Source organism: Strigops habroptila, chromosome 14 (genome assembly GCF_004027225.2).
Source record: "Strigops habroptila isolate Jane chromosome 14, bStrHab1.2.pri, whole genome shotgun sequence".
In the NCBI taxonomy this organism is placed as follows: Eukaryota; Metazoa; Chordata; class Aves; order Psittaciformes; family Psittacidae; genus Strigops; species Strigops habroptila.
The window spans coordinates 871,577-895,394 of NC_044290.2; the positions used below are offsets into that span (position 1 = coordinate 871,577).

The following is a 23,818-nucleotide window of genomic DNA, read 5'->3' on the forward strand; positions in this document are numbered from 1 at the left end:
TGGAAAAATCCTGCTCTGCCTTCCCAGCCTCTGCTCCTTCCCAGTGAGACGGATGGAGGAAAGGGAAAGGAACAGAGGAAGCCAGGAGCGGGGAGCACAGCTCCTCTGTGTGTGTCCAGGTCTCGCTCCTACATGATGGCAGCAGGATGATCAGAGGTGGATCTCATCCCGCTTTTGCTGCTTCAGCCCTTTCTGTTTGAGGAAGCTCGAGATGTTCCATGGAGTGTCTTGGCTTCTAGCACCACATGCTAGAAAACAGCCACGCGGATGTTGGAGGCGTGCTTGGGGGGAATGCAAAGCTTTCACTCTCTGCTCAGATCTCGACTCATCTGCTGCAGAGGTGGCTATTTTTGCTGATCTGACATCAGGTTCACTGCAGCCTGTCCAACCAACTCTTGTGCAATCCCCTTTTGTGAGTAAGGAGCAGACTTTCCATTCCTGATTTAGTTAACTTTTTAAACTATCCACGACTAAAATACATGATGGGTGAGATGATGAAGCTCATATTTGGTGCTGATCCCTGTATGGTGCCCTGGAGAACACCTCCTGTTTCAGAACGTTTCCTATTGCCATATGACATAAAACAAACTGCGTGGCCCTGGAGAACAGCATGCTTCAAGAAATAAGTGTAACCTCATCTTACTGTAATTTATTACATCTTGGAAAACTTTGAAACTCAAGCATTAAGCATGAGGCATGAATTTCCAATTCCTTTCAAGCTTCTCCCATAGAAATGTTTACTATAAAGCAATTTTATTGTGGAATAATTTTTCTTTTATTCCTACACTTCTCTGTGTTTTGATCCCATGCAACAAAGCAGCCAGTTATTACATGAGCAATTCTGCCTTTTCCTCACACCTTCCCTCTGAAGGTGTCAAAGGACATTATACATCAAATGTGATCTCATCCCTGACATGGCAAACGGGCATAATGAAGCCTCTTCCCTTTGCAGGGTGAGCAAGGGCAGGGAAGGTACCGTGGCCACCCGAAGCCACAGCAAGTCAGGATTTGAACTCGAAACTGAATACACATGGATTTTATTCATGTGTCCCCTTGTCACCTCTAAACACAGACCATGTCTGTGCATGTGCAACTCCTGCATGTAAATATTTAACTCTAACCCCTGGCTCAGTATGGTTCAGTACTCGAAGCTATGGAGAAAAAACATGACCCAGAAAGATGCCAAGGTGTCCTGATTTGCAGAGACGTGGGCTCCTGGGGGAGGCCAGACCTGGGTCTGTAAGTGCTGGAGCTGTGCCCAAAGCCTGCCGCAGTCAGGAAGCAGGGCAGGGAGGAGGACTCCGGTCTCTGCAGGAAGCAAAGGTGCCAAATAATCAAGGAACGAGGGTTGTTTGGCTTCTTTGTGGGTGCTGGTAGGGACACGGGACAGAACGAACAGCGGTTGGATGTCAGTTGCGGTTTCTCCCCGCGCAGAAGTTTGTTCTGCCCAGCAGAACGACTGAGGGACGGAGGCACACATCACCCACTATGGAGATGAGCTTTCCATTACATGCTACCAGTAGTAAGGCCTCTAAATTAGAACCAAATGGAGCATTTTTTCCTAAATTGTCCACATTGTTTTAAAAATCTCAAGCACTGCTTTAAGCTTAATCTGTTCTTATTTACCTCCTTGAGTTCCAGCTCTGGAAACACCCATGGGGACATGCTTTGCCTTAAGCACATGCATGCCCTAGTAGCAACGGTATCATTAACCTTCTGTTTAAAGGCAGGGAAACAATTTTAGGATTAGGGTCCAGCTGAGTTTCTATTTCAAATAAAAATCCTTTATGAAAGGCTTTTCTTTCAGCTCTTTCCAGTCTCTGCTCTTTCCGGTCTCCCTGGGGAAGAGAGAAATATCATCTTTCCTTCTATGGGTTAAAGACATTGAGTGGATTTGGGGAATTCCTTCCTATAACAGCAGCCCGGTTAAAAATAATTGTGTGATAAAAATAATAACCCAGTGCTATAACCCTGACACACTCCCCATGGCATCTGCAGGATCCTCAAAGATTTTCCATGGAAATCATTTTCTAAAAGAAACTAAACTTTCAAACAGCTCGTGTCTAGAATAATGTTTTCTGTGCAGTGTTTCTCTTTTTATTTTAAAAGATGCTGTATGCCTGAAAATGGAAGTTTTGTGACTGCAGCCTGAAGGTTGTGGAGGTGCTGCCCTGGAGCGTGAGGGTGTCGAGGTGTGGGTGCTGAACCACCCCGAGGCCTCCACCGCCCCGAGGGTGACTGTAACTGGTGCACGATGCTGTTCCTGATGCACGTGGTTTTTCCAAATGGAGCCAAATACTCCTCAGGCTTCTCCGTTGCAAAGCGCTGCATCTCTCTGGTGGAGACCTGATGGCTGAGCAAGGGAAACTGTAAACCCTGGAGACGCAGCACCCTGGGTGCCTGCACTTCAGCGCCCCAAAGCCCGCGCGGCGCTGGCCTCGCTCTGCTCCCCGGGAGTGGCTGTCCTTGCAAAGCGAAAACCGGGCGGGAGTAACCAGTTCAGCCTCTGGCTTTCATCTCCCTCTGCCAGTCAACACCCTGGGTTTTCGGTGAAACAGGATGTACGAGGCCTCCCACTGACATGGTAATTAAGAGGGAGACTTTCATAGAAATCCAAGTGCCAGGAGTCGCGCATGAGCTGATCTGGGTGCGGAGATGAGCGGAGATGAGCAGAGATGACCCAAGGGTTTCCAGCTCCGTGTCAGGAGCCTGGTTCCCCACCTCATCGCCTCCCTTTTTGAACCAAGCAAAGTGGTATTGGAATGGCAGGCGCTGCTTGGAAGCACTTCCATTTGTGTAGGTAGTCCATAAACCGTCCCGCTTCCTAAGCAGAGGGGAAATGGGAGGCATCCTTACTGCTGTCCCCAGCCCTTCCTGGGATCCCCCACCACAGCAGTGCCCATGCCATGCTTGATGCTCCTTCCTGCCACTTCGCCCTGCTCCTCCCCCTGCTCTCAGTCTTGTTCAGAAGGATCTGTCACAAATTCCTTCCACTGAAATGACTCTCCTGAGCCACTTGCATTTGGTCTGGTGGAGAAATGAAACCCACAGTGATGGGAACCCTTGATGCTCTCAGCTACCTGCTCACGTGCGGGACTGGAGCAAGCAGGTTGTGCCCATTCCCCGGAGGCTGGATGCACCATTGCATCTTGTCCTGTTGCTGGGCACCACTGAAGAGTCTGGCACCATCCTCCTGGCACCCATCTTTGAGATACTGATCTGCATTGATGGGATCCCCTCTCAGTCTGCTCTTCCCCTGACTACCAGGCCCAGCTCCCGCAACCTCTGCTCATGAGAGAGATACTCCAGACCCCTGAGCATCCCTGTGGCCTCTGCTGGACCCTCTCCAGCAGCTCCTTGTGTGTTTGTACCGAGGAGCCCAGAGCTGGACACAGTGCTCCAGATGTGGCCTCACCAAGGTCAGTAGAGGGGGAGAATCACCTCCTTCGACTGCTGCCTCACTCCTCCCGGCGCACCCCAGGATACCTCCTGGCCACACGGGCACACTGCCGGCTCGTAGGCAACTTCTTATCCACCACCACCCCGTTAAATAGGCAGTAAATGGACTCTTAGGCCATGGGATCACTGTAGGTCTGATCCGGAACGCCAGGCGGTGGCAGCGATGGAGGGCGCAGGCCAGCACCCCCGAGGGTTACACTGCAACCCCAGCACCGACCACAAAGTCCAGTGCGAGCCCCTCAGGGATGCTGGGAAGGGCTGTTCCTGCCTGCCCACCTCATCCAGCAACCCTGCTGCACACGGGCGAGGGCTCCCGAACCTGGGGATAGGGTGTAAGGAAGGGGAACGTGCAGTGGGTGCTGCGGGAGCTGTGGGTGCAGTGGGAGCTGTGGGTGCAGTGGAAGCTGGGGGAGCTGTGGGTGCTGTGGAAGCTGTGGGTGCAGTGGGAGCTGGAGGAGCTGTGGGTGCAGTGGGAGCTGTGGGTGCTGTGGCACCTGTGGGTGCAGTGGGAGCTGTGGGTGCAGTGGGAGCTGTGGGTGCTGTGGCAGCTGTGGGTGCAGTGGGAGCTGTGGGTGCTGGGGGAGCTGTGGAAGCTGGGGGTGCTGTAGGAGCTGTGGGTGCAGTGGGAGCTGTGGGAGCTGTGGGTGCTGTGGGAGCTGGGGGTGCAGTGGGAGCTGTGGGTGCAGTGGGAGCTGTGGAAGCTGGGGGTGCTGTGGGAGCTGGGGGTGCAGTGGGAGCTGGGGGAGCTGGGGGTGCTGTGGGAGCTGTGGGTGCAGTGGGTGCTGTGGGAGCTGTGGGTGCAGTGGGAGCTGTGGGAGCTGGGAGTGCTGTGGGAGTTGTGGGAGCTGTGGGTGCAGTGGGAGCTGTGGAAGCTGGGGGTGCTGTGGGAGCTGGGGGAGCAGTGGGAGCAGTGGGTGCTGTGGGAGCTGTGGGTGCTGCGGGCGGCTCCGGCAGGAGCAGGCGGTGCTGGGGCGCGGGGTCCCGCTGAGGCTGGCCTTGCGGGCTGGCCGTTACTGACCAGCCGAGCAGTGGCCGCCGGGAGCAGCTCCCGCGGCGGAGCTCCGCGGGGTGCGGAGCCGGGTCCCCGCGCTCCGCCGTCACCCGCCCGGCACCGCCTCCTCAGCCGAGCGTGAGCGACCCGCGCTGCGGCCCGGCAGCGGGGCCCGGGGCCGCGCAGTGCCCGCCTCCCACGGCCGCGTTTCCCCGTTACCGCTCTCGCTGGTGGAGACCCGAAATCCCCCTTTATTGCCCCAAAACACCCGGGGGGGGGGGGGGCTGGGGTGGGGTGGGTGAGGGTACGCGCGCGCCCGCCGCCCGCTGCACCACCGCGCGCGCCGCCCGCTGCAGAGCCGGGGCCGCGCCGCGCCCCCCGCCAGGCGTGCTGCAGCGCGGGGCGGGGCCCGCCGTGACCGGCGTGGCGGCCTGCCAATGAGAAGAGCGCGCTGGGCCGCCGGGAGGGCGGATCCCACCAATGAGCGCCGAGGGGGCGGGGCGAGGTGGGGGGGCGGGGTTTGGAGGTAGCGTGTGCAGGTTGCTATGGCCGTGGCTGGAGAGCGGCCGCGCCTCGGGCCAATGGGCGCGCGCTCGGCGCTGGACGGACGTGGCTGCCGTCCAATGGGAGCGCGGCGGGGGGGGGGGGCGGGGGCGGTGCCGGCGGCGGCGGCGCGCGGGGGGCGGAGGGCTCGGTGTGGCGCTAAAGGCGCGCGGCGGGCGGGCGGCGGGAGCTCGGGGCACGGCGGCGGCGGCCGGGCGCGACCCAGGTGAGGCGGCGGGAGCCGGGCCCGGGCTGCCCGCGGCGGGCGGAGCGGAGCGGGGGGAGCCGCGGGAGGGGGGCGCTCACCAGGGGCGCGCGGCCGGGCCCGCCCGCGGTGGGGGTGGGGCGGGGGCGGTGGGCCCGGCACACAAAGACTCCCTTGTGCGGGCCGCGCCGCCCGCCCGCGCCGCCGCATCCTCCCGCCGCTCGCGGCCGCCGCGGGGCGGTGCGGGGCGGTGCGGGGCGCTGCGGTGGCCATTTTCTGCCTTTCCCGCAGCCTCCCGCGCGGGCGGGGCGGGGCCGGGCGGGGGGCGCGCGCGGCTGGGGGATGGGGCCGGGGGGCGGGGGGGGGGTCGGACACGCCGCTCCCGGTGCCCCCCTCCGGGGGCCGAGCCGCTCCGGTCGCCTCCTTTGTCCTGCGGGGGCAGCGCGGAGGCGGCCCCGGCTCCTGCGGCTCCCGGCGCTGCCCCGTCCTTGCGAGCGGCCCGCGGGGATCCGCTCCCATCCCCGCCCCGCGCCCCTTTGTGTGCAGGAGCCGAACATCCGTAGGTTTCCCCCCTGCTCCCGCCGTGTCCCGGGAGCGCAGGATTCCTGCATGAGAAATGTGCTCGTTTGGGTGTCTGATTTGAATGCCATTGTTGGCAGCGCAGCCCTGCGTTGGGGTGAGCTGCAGCTCGCGTCCCCGGTGCAGAGAGTCTTTTGTCATGGGCTCCGTGCGGTTAAAAGCCGAAGTGGAGGAATGACCCTGGAGCTGTGTGTGACCCCCCGGTGCCCGGTGTGTGCCCGGGAGCGGCCTGGAGCCGGTCCGTGCGTTCATGCCGGTCCTCGCCTCTGGTTCTGCTGGGGCGCAAGAATGATTAATTTGGTCGTGTGAGCCGTATTTGACCTCCAGGTCTCGCTGCATCTCGCTGTGCAAGGCTGGGGCCGAGCTCTATGATAACCGTGTGCCTAGGCAGGGAGCTTCCCGAGGCTTGGCAGCAATGGTGTGTCAGGTCTTTGTTGGAATTTCGGCTGTGGTGTAGCACAGCGGAGGCAAACAGCTCTCTGAACTGGGGTGGGAGGCTCGGCTGTTCGCTTTGGGGGCTTCTCAAGCCAAATGTTCCAGTGTTCCTTGACTAATATGTTCATTTTCCTGGCTGAGGAGCCCAGCTATCACCTCAGGTGTCCCCTCAGCGATTCCCTCTTTGCTCAGTGAATTGTTCTCTCCGGGGCTCCTCTAAAATACTTTAACTGTTGAGTCATCACCTCTTGGTTTGAATGAAGGAAACGGTCTGGTGCTCCTCCAGCTTCCGAAGGCCTCAGTGACTTCATGCTTACCTTACATTAAAGTTGGTCACTGTATCCAGTGTCCCCGCGCAGATGGAGACACAACTATTGTGTGTAATTACACATTCTCCTGAGCATGGGTGTGTTGTGGAGCTGCCATCAGGGCACATACCATACCGTGAAAGGTGACGAGCCTGGTTTGCGAAACCCTCCTCGCTTTTGAAGCTCACCTGCAGGAGGAGGCTGCCATTAGCCAGTGTAACGTGCTTCAGAAGAAAATATCTAGTGTGTAAAACCCAAGATATTTAATAACCTGAGTACTGGGTGTCAGGCTTGACCTTGCTGCTCCTCAGGCGGTTACGGATGAAACTGCTCGCTCCAGGAATCCTGGATGTGACAGGAGCACTAACTAAAGGTGCAGTGGTGTGTCTTAGATAGAGGCGAGTAGGTACAATGGGTGTGCAGGAGCAATTGTCAGCAGATTTTCTTTCTCCTTCAAATTGCCTGTGAAGCTGTTAGATAAAATCTAACATCTGTCCTTGCCGTGTCTTGAGCCTCATGGTACACTGGAGATCGGGAGACGTTCTTTGGGAATGTGGTGATGTTGGTGCTCATGACCGAGAACAGGAGCAGGCTGTAGGAATGCAAAGTGAAGTTTTTCAGGAAGACTATGAGCAAGGCTTTGCTACCTTGGTGGCTTGTGGGAAACCCCAAGTGGCTCACGTTTGTGTCTGTAGTTGAAAATCCACATTTTGAAACATGTTCTTGCTGCCTTCTGGTTCCTGTAGCTATCCACTCAACACCTTTAATGTTTTTATATGTATATTTGGTTTTTTAAGTGTTCAGTTGAAGTTGAGCTTATGAGCAAGCTTTTGTTAGATTTGCTCTTCTTCCTTTAGCACAGAAGACAGATGTGTGTTTTTCCTGCTTGTAGCTCTCACATTCGTTGCAGTGTCTCTCCCTGGTTGGTGCACGATTAGAACCAGTTTATACTGAGTTTACTGTACTGGGTCTGGGGTTATCCTTGGCAGGTCATTTTATCTTTTGTGTGGCAGTTGTTTTATTCGGAGGGCTGCTCTGTGAACAGGGGTTCTCAGTTGTGTAGCAACTTCTTCTGACTATGGGAGAAATAAATGATGCTTGGTGATAGACCATTTAATTGGTATGCCATAGCTTCAATCATGTCCTTGATAACAATATGGTATGTAACAGACCCTTTGCTTTTTCCCTCTCCAATTTACAGGGTAACTGGCAGTGTACACCTTCCCTTCCGACCATGGCACAGAGGTCTGGACAGGAAGATCCGGAGAGATACCTCTTTGTGGACAGGGCTGTAATCTACAACCCTGCCACCCAGGCTGACTGGACTGCTAAAAAGTTGGTGTGGATCCCTTCCGAGCGCCATGGGTTTGAGGCAGCCAGCATCAAGGAGGAGAAAGGGGATGAAGTCTTGGTTGAACTGGCAGAGAATGGCAAGAAAGCACTAGTCAATAAAGATGATATTCAGAAGATGAATCCTCCCAAGTTCTCTAAAGTGGAAGACATGGCAGAATTAACCTGTCTAAATGAAGCCTCTGTATTGCATAATTTAAAGGATCGGTATTACTCTGGGCTCATCTATGTAAGTACTAATTATTAGATTCATTACGGGTGTTAATTCAGCTGAACTGGAATGATTCCCATTCCTTTACCTACTTGGACTAGAGGAAGTGGGTCTTGTCTCTCCTTTTGGTAGCCTAAACACTCATGTCCCTGGTGTCTAGATCAGTCCAGGGTCTTTTTCCGTGCTGTGTACAGGTCAAGAACTCTGTTGTCATAAAACAAATAATAAAAAAATTCCTCTGTGGAAATAATTCTGCAAGCATCTTTCAAAAATAGAATGTGAAATGGCAACTCTGGGTGCTGAGCTCATGGCGCTTGTTAGAGCGCTTGCCTCAGACATGTTCAACTGATACAGTGAATAGTATCAAATGGCTTGTTCGAGCTGAGGAGAGATTACAAAACCCGACTTTGCTGAATGACTGTTGTTTAATTGCTTGTATGAATAAGCATATGTCTTGTTTTAACTTGCTGCGTATTAAAAATGATAATAAGAGGCTCTGCTGTTATTTAACAGCTGAAGTTGGAGAGTGCTAGGAATGCAAAATGTCTTTTTGGAATCTAATATCAACCTAGCGGGCCAGGAAAGAATGTGTTCAAGCGCTTAAAATAAACCAATAAGATAAAGCTTGCTTTTTTTCCTGTGGTTTTGAAGTACTAATTGTAACATCTGCTTTATCACCATCTTTCTATAGAGTCAGGGATGGCAACACCGTTGATGCTGCCTTTGACTCTGTCCCTTCCTTGGACAGTGTTAAATGAGTGTCTGTGCTGAATAGTCCAGAGCTGCTCCTTGGCTCTTGGCAAAGCAGTTGCATAGTGACTCGTTGAGTCAGAGCATCAGTGAGAGCTACAAGCAGCCTTTCTATCTTAAAAGAAACTGCAACATCTGCTTAAATGCTTGGCTCATTTTAATAAACGCTTGTTCCAAAGCTTAAACTCATTTGATTTAGTCCCGCTAGTTAGTTGGCTCTTTTCCCCTCTGTCTGTTCCTCGGGTACCGTCTTTGCTTGGCTCTTGGTAGTATTTGGACTTCTTAACAATTATGTGCAGCTTCAAAATATTCTTGGTATTTGTGACTTTTTTGGTCAGTTTGCTTTGTGGGTTTGGGGTTTTTGCCCTTCCAAGGCCTTATCCCAAGACCCTTAAAGCAGAGCTCAGTGAAGAAACACTTCTGGAACGCTTCCTGCCAGCTTATAAGTAAACTAATGGGGTTATTAGTAAGGACTGGATTGAAAACTAAAAGTAAACAAGTTGATAGGTCAAAAGTGTTGAGTATATGTATCAATCATAATGCTAGTTGTTATGAAATTCATTACAACTATGATAACTGTATTTCATGATGAAGGTTAAAAGCTGAAGGCTGTAAATGTCAAAGCAAGCTCGAGTCTAAGGACTCTGTGCAGTAAATATTGCCACAAGTGCTTCTGGAGGAGGGTGCTGAGAACTGTCCCCCTTCTACATACCCAGGGTTTGCAGCACTGTGTCACTCTGGGTGACTGAGAAATGAAACCCCATGTGCAAGCATGGGTTATCCTATACGTGGTGTTCAGGTGACACCTTATTTCTTCCTGCTCTCACTTCCCAAAAGGCACTTTCTGCTTTTGTTCTATAACTGTTGAGGCAGACTCTAGAACTTGGTGCCTTGGTGTCACCATACAGCTGTCACAGAGGAGGATACTGCCCCAGTGTATTACTGGTGACCTCCCCTGCCCCTGGGCTGGGAAAAGTTGGTTGGGATCAAGAAGCTAATGGATTTGTTGGCCTTAACTGGGGGTCTGAGTTACAGGAACATTGCTGGAGGATGCTGCTGTTGCCAAGAATAATGTTTCTGTGCAGCTGTAATAATGGCTTCTTGTTTGCAATTAAAAGCTGATTTTTTGAAGAAGGGGCAGGAAGCAGTTACAAGTGCTGTTAGGTTAGAGGCGGATGCTGGCAAAGATCAAGAGGCCACAGGGAGAAGCTTCATCAAGAGCTTGAGCTGGTGGGGTTTTAGTGCAGCTCTGGTCGGGATCTTTGGGGGTCCCTGAACTTGAATGTGGCACAGCCTGCACATCCCAAAGCAGTGCTGCTGCCTGTGCATCCTGCTGATGTTCACTTGGCTAAGGAAAAGACCCAGAGTTCACTGAGCTGGTGAAGTGAACAAGAGTTGGTTTAAAGGTATTATCAGAGAAGGGCACCGGAGCTGGTGCAGGGCCTGGAGCACAAGTGTGATGAGGAACGGCTGAGGGACCTGGGGGGGTTTAGTCTGGAGAAGAGAAGGCTCAGGGGGGACCTTCTCGCTCTCTGCAACTGCCTGACAGGAGGATGGAGCCAGGAGGGGGCTGGTCTCTGCTGCCAAGGAACAAGGGATGGGACAAGAGGAAACGGCCTCAAGCTGCGCCAGGCGAGGTTTAGATGGAGCTGAGGATCAATTCCTTCCCCAAAGGGTGCTCAGGCATTGGAACAGGCTGCCCAGGGCAGGGCTGGAGTCACCGTCCCTGCAAGTGTTCACACCCCGTGTAGCCGAGGCCTCAGTGCCATGGGTTAGTGGTGGGCTTGGCAGTGCTGGGGAACAGTTGGACTTGATGATCTTAAAGGTCTTTTCCAACCCAGTTGATTCTATGATTCTATGGCTGGGTTTCCAGATAGTACTCCCAAAATAACCCATCTGGAATCTTGTAGTTTGATGTTGGTCTCAAGTAGTTAAGATGGAGATGGCGAATCTGACTGGTTTCCTTTAATTCACAGTAGGCAGCACACAGCACTGCCTTTCTAGGAAGTAAAGAGGAAAGGCTGGTAACTGAAGTAGATACATGTTTCCTTTCAATTCCTAGAAAGGAAACAAGTTGAGGGATTTGGCCAGTGGGTCTTGTCATCTGTCTATAATCTACCTCTCCAAGATGACACTGCTGGGGGAACAGGGAGGGCTGACTAAAGCTGGCCAGTGCCATTGGCATGACCTGGGCAATGATGCTCATTTCATCCAGAGTTTCGTGTAACATCTAAGTAGGGATGGCGGGGAGTTTCTGGAACTTCCAGCATTTCCAGTGTCTGCCAAGTGGCATGATCCTGGCCTCTGAGTTGCGTTGTTGCTGTGCTGTGGTGATGAATGCAAATGGAGAATGGGGAAGAGCAGTGGCTTGTCCATGCTGGGACCTGTCTTTATTTCTGGTCTCTTCATGACAGCACAGGAGGTCAGGACTTGGGCAAGAACTGCTGGGAGGAATGGCTGGAGTGTAAACTATAGTGATCCTGGTTTTGCTTTGGAGATGAAATAACTTCCTTTCTTGTTCCACTTTAACCTATTTCATCTCTTGCCACAAGCTTTATTTTGAAGGTAACTGAAGAATGTGTTAAAAAGGAATTCTTTCTTAGAGAAGCTGTGATATCATTGCAAGTTCTTTTGAAGTATAGGTACGTGTATAGATATTGATCCCTGAGAATGGGAAATCTGTCACAGATCATAGGCTAGTTAGGGTTGGAAAGGACCTTAAGATCATCTTGCACTCACGCTTTTCTCCTTAACCTGTCGATTACTAAACATGATACTGCAGAACGTGAGTTCCTGAGATGGTCTCTGCTCATGTTTGTGGCTTGGTTTTTGTGAGAGCAAGTGTTGGTTCTGTGAAGGTGCAGCCGTCTACAGCAGGTTTTTCTCATTGCTTTTCTCATCACTTCTACCTTTGGTAGGAGTTTTCACTCTTTCCTGTGTTTCATGCCTGAAGTTTTCCAAATGCTTTTATAGGGATACCAGCATTTCTCATGGCAGGGATGTATCATTTGAGTCACTAATACTCTAAATTGATGTCTCACATCTTGCTTTAGTGGCAGCTCCTCATGGATTTGTTACTTTAAATGCTTGTGAACTGTCAATTCTTCAGCTTCATCTAGAACTTCATTCTTCTGCCTGCTCTGCTTTGGAGTGGTTAACATTAATACAGCATGAACAGTACTTCAGTATATTTAGTAATATCCTTTGTAGCTGTAGATCAGAAACTGGAGGTACCCAGTTTCTGGGTACCCATTGCAAACTCCTGGGTACCCATTGCAAGCGTACCCAGGAGTAATGCCCAAAGGCTCAGGAGGTCCTTTGAAGATATGGAATAAACATGAGTTTGCTCAGACTGGTTTTGTGGTGGTTCTGTTATATCCTTCTGCTATGGTGAACTGGGTTCCAGCTCTCTCTCTGGGGTCATTGCTTTAAGAAAGGAGCGTGGTTGTTAGAGGTTTTGGGTCACCACCAAGGTCTGCAGCCGGAGTGAGGAAACAGCTTGATTGTTAAAAGCCCTGCATATAAAATGCCATTGTGAAAGCTTCTGGCTATCAGCCCTAGATGTTGGTTTCTGCTTAAATCATGTCAGCAAGATATGATTTCATGGGGAGGAAGTAAGTAATCTTTGAGTCAGAAAATGAATGGGGGACATCCACTGGAAAGAGTGGATGTTAAGGGTCCATCAGCCTTGAATGCCACAGAGTTCTCAAAACCACTGTTGCCTTAATGCTTTGTGACAAGCCGTGATAGGCAAGGTTACTGCTCCAGTAATTCTCCCTCTCGCCACTTCATGAGGTTTGGGGTTTCTCATCTACCAGCTTTCAAATCTTTCATGGGCCAATATAGCATTTGAATGTAGGAGAGCCCTGACTGATTTTTAAGCCACTGTGCTGCGAGCTGTAGAGGTTTTGTTCACGGTGTAGAGGTTTGGGGGCTCAGTTTGCTGTTGGGGAGTGCGAAGGCCAGCTGAAGGGGTGCCTTTGGCTGGCTGAGCTCTAGCTGTCTCCTGCAGTTGGAGCCCTGGGAAAAGGAAGCCACTTGAAGTGGGCCTGCGGTGTTGGTGGGCAGGGGTGGGAGTGAGAGGAGGTGATAAACGAGGAGGAGGATTTAGTCTGAAAATAAAGTGCTAGGAGGGCAGATGCTGCTCTTGACAATCTGGAGGGGAGAAGTACTGAAGTGCTGTGATGGAGAGCTGCAAAAAGGTCTGGAAGCTGCAAAGGAGTTTCTGGTGTAGGAAGAAGCATTTTCTCCATCTTGATCTCTCTGCGCTTCAATATCAACCATGTATTAGTGTCTGTTCAGAAAGCTTATATGTAGGCACGTCAGTTATGTTCAAAATCAGGCTTCTACTCCAAGTTTACTGCCCAATTTGACTCCTATAGCTGATGGGAAGGAAAGAACTGTCAGTATTTTGAAGTATTTAAGTTGGGTTTTACCATTTAGTTTTCTCTGCACTTGGAAGAGAGCATGGCCAGTTAGAATGTGGTTTGAGCCCTCTTCTTCCACCTCAGAGCAAGGTGATTCTTGCTTTTTGAGATCTTCTTGTAAATGTTGACATGTGCTGTACCACTGCAGAGCAAAAAGCCAAGTGGTCAGGAGGGTTCCTGAGCACTCCAAATAGCGTTTCAGTGCTTTGTGAGGCAGCATCTGGATAGAAATTTCTTGGTATTTTCAATTTTGAAGTCTAGTAAAAGCATTTCAGTTAATCAAAATGCAACTAGTTGCATAGATCAGGAATGTAAATGTCTCATTTCTACTTAAATGGAAAGCAACTTGCTATCGCAGACACTGGCTGGAATTGTGTGAATAAGCTAATGACTGTTAATACTTTGAAGTCAGGGTTAGGTGACAATTTTCCCAGCAATTTAAAGCTCTGCTTTTGTGTCAGTAATTCTTTTGATGGCAAGAAAGACCCTCCCTTTTCCCTTGGAAAGCATGTTTTAAATGTTGATATGTTCCTATATACTCTCTACAAACATGGCCTTATGCTCACCTTGTTAACAGCAGTATTTTGTTAATCCGAGCTGGGTTTCTGTCTCGGGGCACTAGTGAACACTAACAGTGTGGGTCCTGCAGAGCTTTGACTCACCTGAGTGCTCTCCCAGAGAAGTGGAACACCTGAGTTACAGATGGCTGTGCTTGAGTGGTCTGACTGGTGAGTGCAGAGTAGAATCTGAAAACCTCCTGGGTAAATGGCATGTTCCTGCTCGATGGATCTATAAACGTTTGAGTCGTCTTTCAGCTTGCACAGGTAATCAGGTATCGTGGGCCCAAAGTCTGTCTTGTGCAGTCAGCAGTTCCCGTTGCTGTGCTCAGTGCAGTAGGATGGGATGGAGGAATTGCTCCCTCAGACATTGGGTGTAATTAAGCCACAGTAAAACCAAAGGTATTAAAAATCCAATGGGCTTTATAAAAATCCATGGAAAAAATGTTGCTGTTGCCACATCTGTTCTCATCCCAGCTCTCCTGGAGGAAGTCCATTGCCCACAGTTGATTGCATGTCACTTACTGATACCTCCATAAATCACTGCAGTTATACTTAACTGCTTCCTGACCTCATTCAGTCAAAAGGATTAAAATTAATAGAATTTCTCACCCACTTGGCTTCTATTAACCCCTGTCAGGATCCAGATGGCCTCTTGCCTTGGTGTGGCTGTACACGGGATGATCCCGGGTGCTCTGTGGCTACTGAGCTAGAAGGTGTCAGGTGGGGACGTGTGCTGTAAGAGGGGTGTGTGTAGGTGAAGTCAAGCTGGAGATGACCAGTTCTGCTCTTCCTTGAGGAAGGACAAAAAGGTGGTGAAACTCTTGAGGAAAGGGTTAGATTTAACTTCCAAGTCCTCCAAACCCCAGTGGGCTCTGCAGTATCTTCTCTCCCCGCTCCTCTGCTTGCTTTTTAGCACAGACCTTTTCAGAGTAAGGCTGAGCTCTCCTGGAGCCTTGCTGCTCATGGTTTCACTCCACATATCTGCCTACTGGGTTTTCTTTCTACCAGTCAGGTACAAAACATATTTACTATTGTGCAATTAAAAATCTTTCAGCAGGTATCTGTTGATAATTACAAGTATTACTCCTGTAATTCATCTGCAGCACTGTGCCACTTGCATTTTTTGGTGTACTTTCCCTTTTATTGGGGCAGAAGGGGGAAAGAATGAGAGAGATGCTGTAGCTCCCAGTTCCAGAGCCTGCTGTGGGTGGAAGCTCTTACAAAACTGTGCTTGAGGAGCTGTCGAGGAGCTGTTTCTTCTGTTAAGCTGCTGCCTCCTGTGAGGCCAGAGCATAACCTGGAACAATCTGTGTTATTATCTAAGCTCCTGTAGTCTAATTGCTTTAATTTTCGCTCTGGTCCTGTTGGGAATGTTTCCCATTACTGAGTATCAAAGACTGGCATTGAAAGAACATGTAAGAATCAGAGTTTGTTACTTAATTTTATCTTTTCCTTAATACAAACCAGTCTCTGGATCTGGTACTTGCTATGGCAGAAGAGCTGGGTTTCACGTTGTAAGGGCTGCTTTGACACAAGTGTTTTTAAATGAGCTCTCATTTTTGGAAGGCTCATAAATGTGAGCAGTCCAGAGACTTGTGTGGGGTTTTACTTTGTCAGAAATGTCCAAGGGCTTTCAGGGAAGTGAATCGATGCCCTCCTTGCCCTCAGGTAGGGTATAAAAAAGTGCATGTTCTTGTCAAATACTCTGTTTCTATAAAATATGGTCACTTGGCAGCCCCAAAAGGTGCAATAATTGGGGTTATGGGCCCCCGCTTGAGTGCCCAGCGGCGTGCCCTGTGCTGCAGACACCCCGACACTGCCTGTGTCCCAGGCCGGGGTGGCCGCTGTAAGACGCGTGGAGCAGGCGAGCGCTGACGTGCAGCTATACAGGAGCCTTGTGGAAGGATATTAATACTCTTCTGGCTCTGGTGCAGCCTCAGATCATGTTTTACCTCTCAGCATTGGCTGCAGCAGTGCTGCTGTCTGGGGCTGTGACGCTGAGCCTGGCTGTCAGGGTTGGAGCAGCCCGAGCAGGAGGTTATAAATGTGAAAATACATCACTGGTGAACCTTGCTCAGTGCTAGCTGCAGAGAACATCCACAGGCAAGTGTTCTAACGTTTGGGCTGTGCTGTTTGTTTAATAGCATGGGTATGAGTTTTGCTCCTTCCCTTTCTCATTCTCCTCATGCACAGATTTTACTCCTCAGTGGCCCTGAGCAATGGTCAGCGGCTCTTGATCCCGGGCTCTGGCAGAGCTGAGGTTCCCAGTACGCTGCAGGGGGTTCCTTGCCCTTGTTGGCAGGGTGGGTCATAGCTGGTGTGGGGTACAGCTGCCCTGCAGAGCAGAGAATATGTCCTATCACAGCCACAGCATCACTGTCCTCTCCTCAGACTGAAGAGCTGCCTGCCCTTCGTTAAGGCTTGAGTTTATGATTGGATAACTGCCTCCTTTAGGGGGAAAAGGTACATGAGAAAACCAGGTCAAGCTGGTCTTGGAGTGTGAAAGATGGGTCCATAAGCTCAGGAAGTGACACCAGACAGGGAAAGGCTGTGATGGTGCAAGTTACCCGTCTGGAGAATGTGCTTTACCCCAGTAGTATATGGGATACTGCTTAAAACACACATTGCTTTCTAGGCTAGGAACTGCTGGGTTGTGTTTCAGGTGATAATAGGAGATGTCTTGATGCTTACTTCAGCTTAATTGTTGATGTGGTAATAGAGGAAATCTGTCACTTTGTATTTCAAGGACTGGAGAGGACTGTTGAGCCTGAGTGCTACAGATACCCCAAATTTACCTGCATCTTGCTCATGTGCTCTGAAGTGATGATTTAAAGAGGCCTTTTGATGCTGCAGTGGGAGGAACCGACCCAACAGTCACAACAGCATGTTCCTTGATGCAAGAACTGTGAAGTTGAGCTGTTAATCTAAGGAATCATTACAAGGCATTTGATACTACCACCATAGGTGTACGTACAGTGGAGGGTTTAAGGGAAGACAGGCCATGAATGCCTTTCTTGCTCTAGAGCCCATGGCCCGAATTTAGAACCTAAATTCCTATGTGCTTCCACCTGGAAGTAATGCACTCCCCATGTGCCAATAGCTCACTTAGATGTATCTCTATCGCTTACATGTATCTCAAGTTGCTTATAGCTGGGAATATAATGTTTTCGAACGCCAGCCTGAACTCTGCAGTCTGGTATAGCTTACCAAAATCCAAATTACTAAATGATGTATTACTGGATAAAGGCTTGTAAGCATCTGGAAACATTAAAACTCCACAATTAGTGTCCTGAAGGAGAGTTTGTATAACAAATCTCTGCCAGTGCACTCTCTGGAGCTTTGCCTAGCTAGTGTGCGTTCCAACGTGCCTTGGTGCTGGTTGAGGTTGTCTGTGTCCTGTTCCACAGTATAGCAGACATGGGTGTTCCAAGCAACTGGCTTGTTTGCAGCTGAAGGTGAATAAGCATCTTGACTTGCCTTTAAGTTCTTAATATAAGTATCTACCTCTGTCAGCTGAAAGATTAATGAAGTCTGGTTCTTCATGCAGACTGGCTGGTTACTGTGGCTCTTCAGGGCTTGATCCTTCAGCAGAGTCCAGGTACTGCAGAATCAGAGGCATGGGGCGTCGCTGGCAGTGTTCAAGGCCAGGCTGGACATAGGGGCTTGGAGCAACCTGCTCTAGTGGAAGGTGTCCCTGCCCGTGGCAGGGGTTGGAGCTGGATGAGCTTTAAGGGAGGAGGGAAGGATGCTCTTCAAGGAGCTGGTTTTATCCTAGCACTTACACTTTATTTTATTAGTGGGTTTTTTTTACTTACCAGATCAGTTTATTCATGTCTGGGGAAGGACAGGGATTCTGAGGACAAACCCAACAACCTCCTTTTGTGACCATAAAAAGACCAAAGCAACTGATAAAAGCTTTAGATGAGTTTGCAGAGAACCAGAGGTGTTGCCCTTCGAGAGAGGGTGGCTGTCCTGCAGCCGGTACATGCGCGGTACCGCGCGGCTCGGCCGTCAGTCACTGCCACGGTAAGATGTGGACCAGCACCCACGGAGGTGACTGGCAAGTCTCTAAAGCTGGTGGCTGAACTCGGAAGTGCTGCTGGGTGGGAGTGCAGAGCCATCCTGGAGGTGTCTGCAGAACCAAATGGTTGTGCCGTTACTGTGCGCTGGGACCGATCTCTGTGAACCCTTTTGCTCGTGACCAGGTCTCGGCTGCAGGCAGCAATACACAAGCCCTTTCATTTATCTGGGGGGGATGGTTCATTAGATGGGGCTGGTCTGGAGAAACACAGCAGAGGGGCTGGTCAGTGATTTCTGAGCTGGGATCACACAGTAGGCTTAGTGAACGTGTGCCTTCTGGTTATCCTTAATTTGCAGACTAGAATGGAAATCAGGCTTGTGGTAATTCTCGATGCCTTCATGTCACGGGCAGTAATTATAGATGAGTGTGGGTGACCTCGACGAGCACAGTGGGAAGATGCTGGCTGGGAATGGGGATCCAGTATTTAGCAGTTAATAGGCTCCCTGGTCGGTTGTACCACACCACTAAAGTAACTGTCCTGCCTTCCCTCCCCCTTACGGTATCACTGGAGACCATGGGTGAGTGTGGTTGGTAAGAGCTTCAATTCCCTGACCAATTCTTCCTGAAGTTCATAATCAGTGCTATCGGTGAGTTACTCTGAGGGTGCTGAGGTGGGCAAGAGGACAGTGGTATGGACGTGGCTGGAGGAGAGGCAGAGGAGGAAGTGCCACTGCCAGCAGAGCCCTGCTTACCTTGAGTTAATGACTGAGTTGTTCTTTGTGCTTGGGTCAGTTGCCCTGATAACATCAGCTTCCTTTCTCTTGAGAAATAAATACCTTATTGCCGGGGCTGCTTGGCTGGGTGAGGCACTGCAGCTCTTATCACCCAGCAGATCGGACCAAAGCAGAGTGATTATTTTCCTGTAAGGATGTAAGATGTCCTCATGTCAGGAGATCTGGCATAAACCCAAGTTCCTTTTATTTACTGATGGTGCTTCTGGCTCAGTTTGGGTACGTCCTTCTATCTGTCCTTCCAAAACCCCTTGTAGGTGTGGAAACAACAGGGCACCTTTTCATAGAATGGTTTGGGTTGGAAGGGACCTTAAAGCTCCTCCAGCTCCAACCCCCTGCCATGGACAGGGACACCTTCCACTAGAGCAGGTTGCTCCAAGCCCCTGTGTCCAACCTGGCCTTGAACACTGCCAGGGATGGGGCAGCCACAGCTTCTCTGGGCACCCTGTGCCAGCGCCTCAGCACCCTCACAGGGAAGAGCTTCTGCCTCAGAGCTCATCTCACTCTCCCCTCTGGCAGGTTAAAGCCATTCCCCTTGGCCTGTCCCTCCAGGCCCTTGTCCAAAGCCCCTCTCCAGGTTTCTTGTGGCCCCTTTAGGTATTGGAAGATAATTTAATAAGAGTCAATAGGATGAGGAATGTAAAATGTGTTCTTGAGTTTCTAGATGTTAGGGTATTCCTGGGCCCTTCAGTTGAGGATCAGCTCTAGAAGCAGACCATGGAACATGTGCAGTGGGGAATGACCTCTCCATGAAATGACTGCTTTGGGGTTAAGAGGCTGATGAGCCTAAGAGTCACACAGATAGGAGAAAATAGTAGGATAGCAGAAACAGTGGTGGTTGGAAATAGGCTTTTTCCTTGTCTAGATTATTTACTGGAGTAATGGAGGTTGTTGGTTCCTTCAAAAATGAAAAAATAACTTTGCACGCTTTACTGGAGGAGTTGAGCATCAAAAGATGTCCCTAAATCCTGTAAGTTGGCAAACAAGGGAGATTTAAATGCCTGTGGGAAAGAGATCAGATGCTTCACTTTGTATTTACTCGCATTTATTGTCTTTAAATGACTTTTTATGTAGGTAATTAAAGTGTTTTAAGAGAACTAGAAAGCAGTAATTTGAATGTAGCCTGTACTTTGAGTCACTCCACAACAAGGGCTCAATTTCATGTTAGGAGAAATGTTATAGAACCTGGGAAAAAGTTTTCTGCTCTTTCTGGCTTTATTTCAGGACTGTTTTCTGAGAGATCTCTTTGTGTGTGTTTTATTTCAGACCTATTCCGGGCTGTTCTGTGTAGTGATAAATCCTTACAAGAACCTCCCGATCTATTCAGAGAACATCATCGAGATGTACAGAGGGAAGAAGCGCCATGAAATGCCACCCCACATTTATGCAATATCGGAGTCTGCGTATAGATGCATGCTGCAAGGTAAGAGCTGCTTAAATGGTACTGGATAGTTAGATGCCAACTGTCTGGGATGTATCTAAAACTCAGGAGCTTCATTATCCAGCTACAGAGAGATCTTGAACACAACCAGAATCTTTCCTAGTTCTTAAAGGATGGGGAAGCTCCCTGATCTAGAACCTGGAACTGTCGGAATAGAAATAACTTGGAGATTGACCCCTGTTGGCATGTTTGTGTGACTTACTGAGGCACAGAAGCAAAGTAACACTGGTAGGAAATGCACTGTGCCAGGGGGTGGCACGTAAAGGTGCAGTGAAAATACTTCCTCCTTAAGAAAAGGAAATAAAATCCATGTCAAAAGATGTTAGTGCACTGGCTGTGAATGGTGTTAAGAATGAAAACGTGTGGTTGGAAAGGGAAAGCTAAAGTATGTGCATGACTTGTCTCTCTAATTCGATCAAAATGTTGGTGTTTTGGCAGCTGACAAATAATCTGAAGTGACGATGACACAATTGGGGGTTTGGGTTCAAGAGGAGGTCAGGGAAATGCTGAACCTCAGAGGTTTGTTTGTTTAGCTTTTTCCTCCACGCTGGCATAGGTCATGTCTGTGGTGGAACACAGGGTGAGCTTATGGTGGGCACGTGCTTCGAGTTTTGGCTTCAAGGCTGTGCTGGCAAATCTGCAAACTCTGAGTCTGGCATCACATAAATGTGGTGACATAAACCACATGCTGCTGAGTTTGTACAACAGCTCTTCTGGCACGGTGGGTTGGGAACCCTGTTCCTGCTGTCCCGTGTTGGTTCCTATCTCAGTGCCTCTTGGACTTAAGGGGGACCTCCAGCATGTTCTATCCGGAAAAGCATGGGTAGGGAAGTGTTTTCTGCCATAGACTTGGTGCAGATGTTCTGGAAGTAAGTTAAAAGCTGTTTGACCTCCTTCGCTAAGCAAACTCCTTCTGCTACCAGGTTAACCAACCATTTAAATGTAAATCTCTTTAAAAAGACATTTCCTGGCTTTAAATAAATTGCTGCAAGCCCTTGTTTCTCCAGTTGTGCCTTTGTCTTTAGGGCTGCTTAATTATAAACTCGAGGTTGCTGAGTGCTCTTTCACCCCAGAAAAACCCATCACCATCACCTCTGAGCAGGGTGAGGCAGGGGCAAGCAATGGAAGGGCAGCAAATCTGGCCCACCAAGAGTCAGGCTTCTCAGTGGGTATTTAGGGCTCTGTTTTTATGTGATTTTAGGAAACTAAAACTAGGTCCTCCTGGCCAGAACAGCAGCTTCTAACAGCTGGGATGAGAGGATCCCTAATAACAAGTGTACATGGAAAAATGGAGCAAACCTTAAGATTATTTCAAGGAGTCTATTCTTGGCAGTCTCAAGTGGTTTGTGGATAAGGGCTTCCCACTCCAAAGGCACAATAGCTTTGGAAGTTGTGACCAGTGTCCTCTGATGCAGTCAGTCAATGTCAGGAGCTCTCGTGCTGCAGGTGCTCGGTGTGTGTTCACACACCAGCCTGGTGCTGAGTTCCATTTCTGGAGATCCCGCTCCATGTACAAATGTTGCTATTTTAGGAAGATGAAACGAAGAACATTTTCACATGATGGTGTATGTTTGGTTACAGTTGTTTTCTTGTCACACTCCTATATGGAGGTTTGTATTTTGTATCAGATCTCTGTGTCTTTTTGTGCTGAGTTCTTCTAATTTGGAAGAGTGAAGCCATCGATTGGAATAGGAATAGATGATAGCAATGCAACAGGATCCATTCATTGGGGAGTAACTTCTTCAAGGTTAACTAAACCTGTGTTTCTGGTGCCCTTCACCTGTACAGAGCTACTCTCTCTCTATTGTAGCAAGCAACTGCAGTCAGCCAGTGCCCTTTCCCCTGATGTTCTGCCTTCAACCGCAACTGGTGAGGAGGAGTAAAAACTCTAGAAGAGGCATTATCAGCTCTGTGCTTGGCAACTGCTTTACTAAGCAAACTTCTTGCCTCATTGGGCTGGAGCAGAGGAAGAGACCTCTAGAGGAAGGGGAAAACAGTGCTGCTTCTGAACTTGTAATGGACTAGTGATATTCTTCGCAGACATTGCTTCCTTTAGGAGGAAGGTGGTGTGCAGACGTCTTCTGGAGATACACTTGCATGAAGTGTAAGACTCCCTGCTATTTGTATTGGTGATTTTATACAGTCATCCAGGCTTTACAGAGTCCTGTGAAACAGCGATGGGTGGTGATGGGGATGACTGAGTGTTTGTCTGAGGCGGGTGAGTGGAGAGCTCTGGCACTGGCTGCTCAGTGCTGGTCCCTCTGCTTACAGAGCCTCTAGATGGGGCCTGCTGTAGGGACAGGGACACTTTAGGGAGCAGAAATGAAGTCTTTGTATAAATAAAACCTGCAATTACAATTGGGTTTTGTAGTCATTTAAGCAACAAATAATACTTGTCTTAACAGTAGGAGATTATTAGAGTATTCAGCTTATTTTCTGGTTATCAGTAGTAATACAAGGTCAACTGAGTGTGCCTAGAATTTGGTACAGAGAGTTAGGATCTCCCTGCCTGCTGAGGATTTAATATAATGCAGAAAATGTCCTTAATCTTACAACTGTGCCCTGTGCTTTGCTGGACTCAATCTTTGACTAATGAAACAGAAAATGTTTACCGGAAACTTTTGGCTAGTAGGTCTCTAATCAAGAACCAGCTGGATGAGGATCATAGATTGGCTGGAAGGGACCTGAAAGCTCATCCAGCTCCAACCCCTGCCACGGGCAGGGACACCTTCCACTAGAGCAGGTTGCTCCAAGCCCCTGTGTCCAACCTGGCCTTGAACACTGCCAGGGATGGGGCAGCCACAGCTTCTCTGGGCACCCTGTGCCAGCGCCTCAGCACCCTCACAGGGAAGAGCTTCTGCCTCAGAGCTCATCTCAATCTCCCCTCTGGCAGGTTAAAGCCATTCCCCTTGGCCTGTCCCTCCAGGCCCTTGTCCAAAGCCCCTCTCCAGGTTTCCTGGAGCCCCTTTAGGCACTGGAGCTGCTCTAAGGTGTCCCCTTCAGGAGCCTTCTCTTCTCCAGGCTGCCCCAGCCCAGCTCTCCCAGCCTGGCTCCAGAGCAGAGCTGCTCCAGCCCTCGCAGCAGCTCCGGGGCCTCCTCTGGCCTCGCTCCAACAGCTCCACGTCCCTCTTGTGTTGAGGGCTCCAGAGATTAATCACAGTGTTTCAGATTAAGGCGTCAGAGGTCTCTGCTGACATTTATTTGCAGCATAATCCTTGACCGAGATGGTTTTGCTGGTGAGTTGCTAACACAATGTTATAAAACTGTTCTTCTCCAGTTCATGTCCATCTTTGCTCATGTAGTTGCTTTGGGAGCTGAGCCGGTAGGGAGAGTGGGGTAGGGAAGGAGAGGTTTTCCAGTATTATTGCAAGTCATGCTATTGCTATTACAGCGTGTTCATAGGTTTCTTTTGATAGGAATGACTCTGTATTCCCAGTATTTGACATCTAACGTTTAATTATTAGGATTCATACTTGAAATTGAAACCATAGGAATGCAATTCCTTTGGATAACGTGACTGTACCCTTATAGAAATATCTTGGCCACTAATTCAGGTCAGTGAAGTGGCTGTTTCCTGGGCCTGTGCAGTGGCACCTTGTTCAGTGTGAATGCATATACTTGCCTTGTAGCTAATCACAAACTAGTGATTTTCTAGGTGCTTGCTAGGCATGTTCACAGGATTTAACAGGACCTGAGCTGTGACTGAGCACCCTGATGTCTTAAAACACAGATTTCCTGTGCTGGTAA

At 49.8% G+C, this 23,818-nt stretch overlaps 1 protein-coding gene across 2 annotated transcripts in view; it reads left to right on the forward strand.

Moving 5' to 3' along the window:
* Positions 1 to 5,099: 5,099 nt before the first annotated feature.
* The window catches only part of MYH10 (myosin heavy chain 10), a 94,850-nt gene continuing 76,131 nt past the window's right edge, over positions 5,100 to 23,818 (forward strand). Inside the window, exons 1-3 of one of the 2 annotated variants that reach the window (XM_030505751.1) lie at positions 5,100 to 5,219; positions 7,722 to 8,099; positions 19,897 to 20,053. In XM_030505751.1, coding sequence (XP_030361611.1) covers positions 7,755 to 8,099; positions 19,897 to 20,053 — 502 coding nt within the window. In that variant the 5' untranslated portion in view covers positions 5,100 to 5,219; positions 7,722 to 7,754. The remainder of the gene's footprint in view (positions 5,220 to 7,721; positions 8,100 to 19,896; positions 20,054 to 23,818) is intronic. The other variant, XM_030505750.1, reaches the window with a different exon arrangement.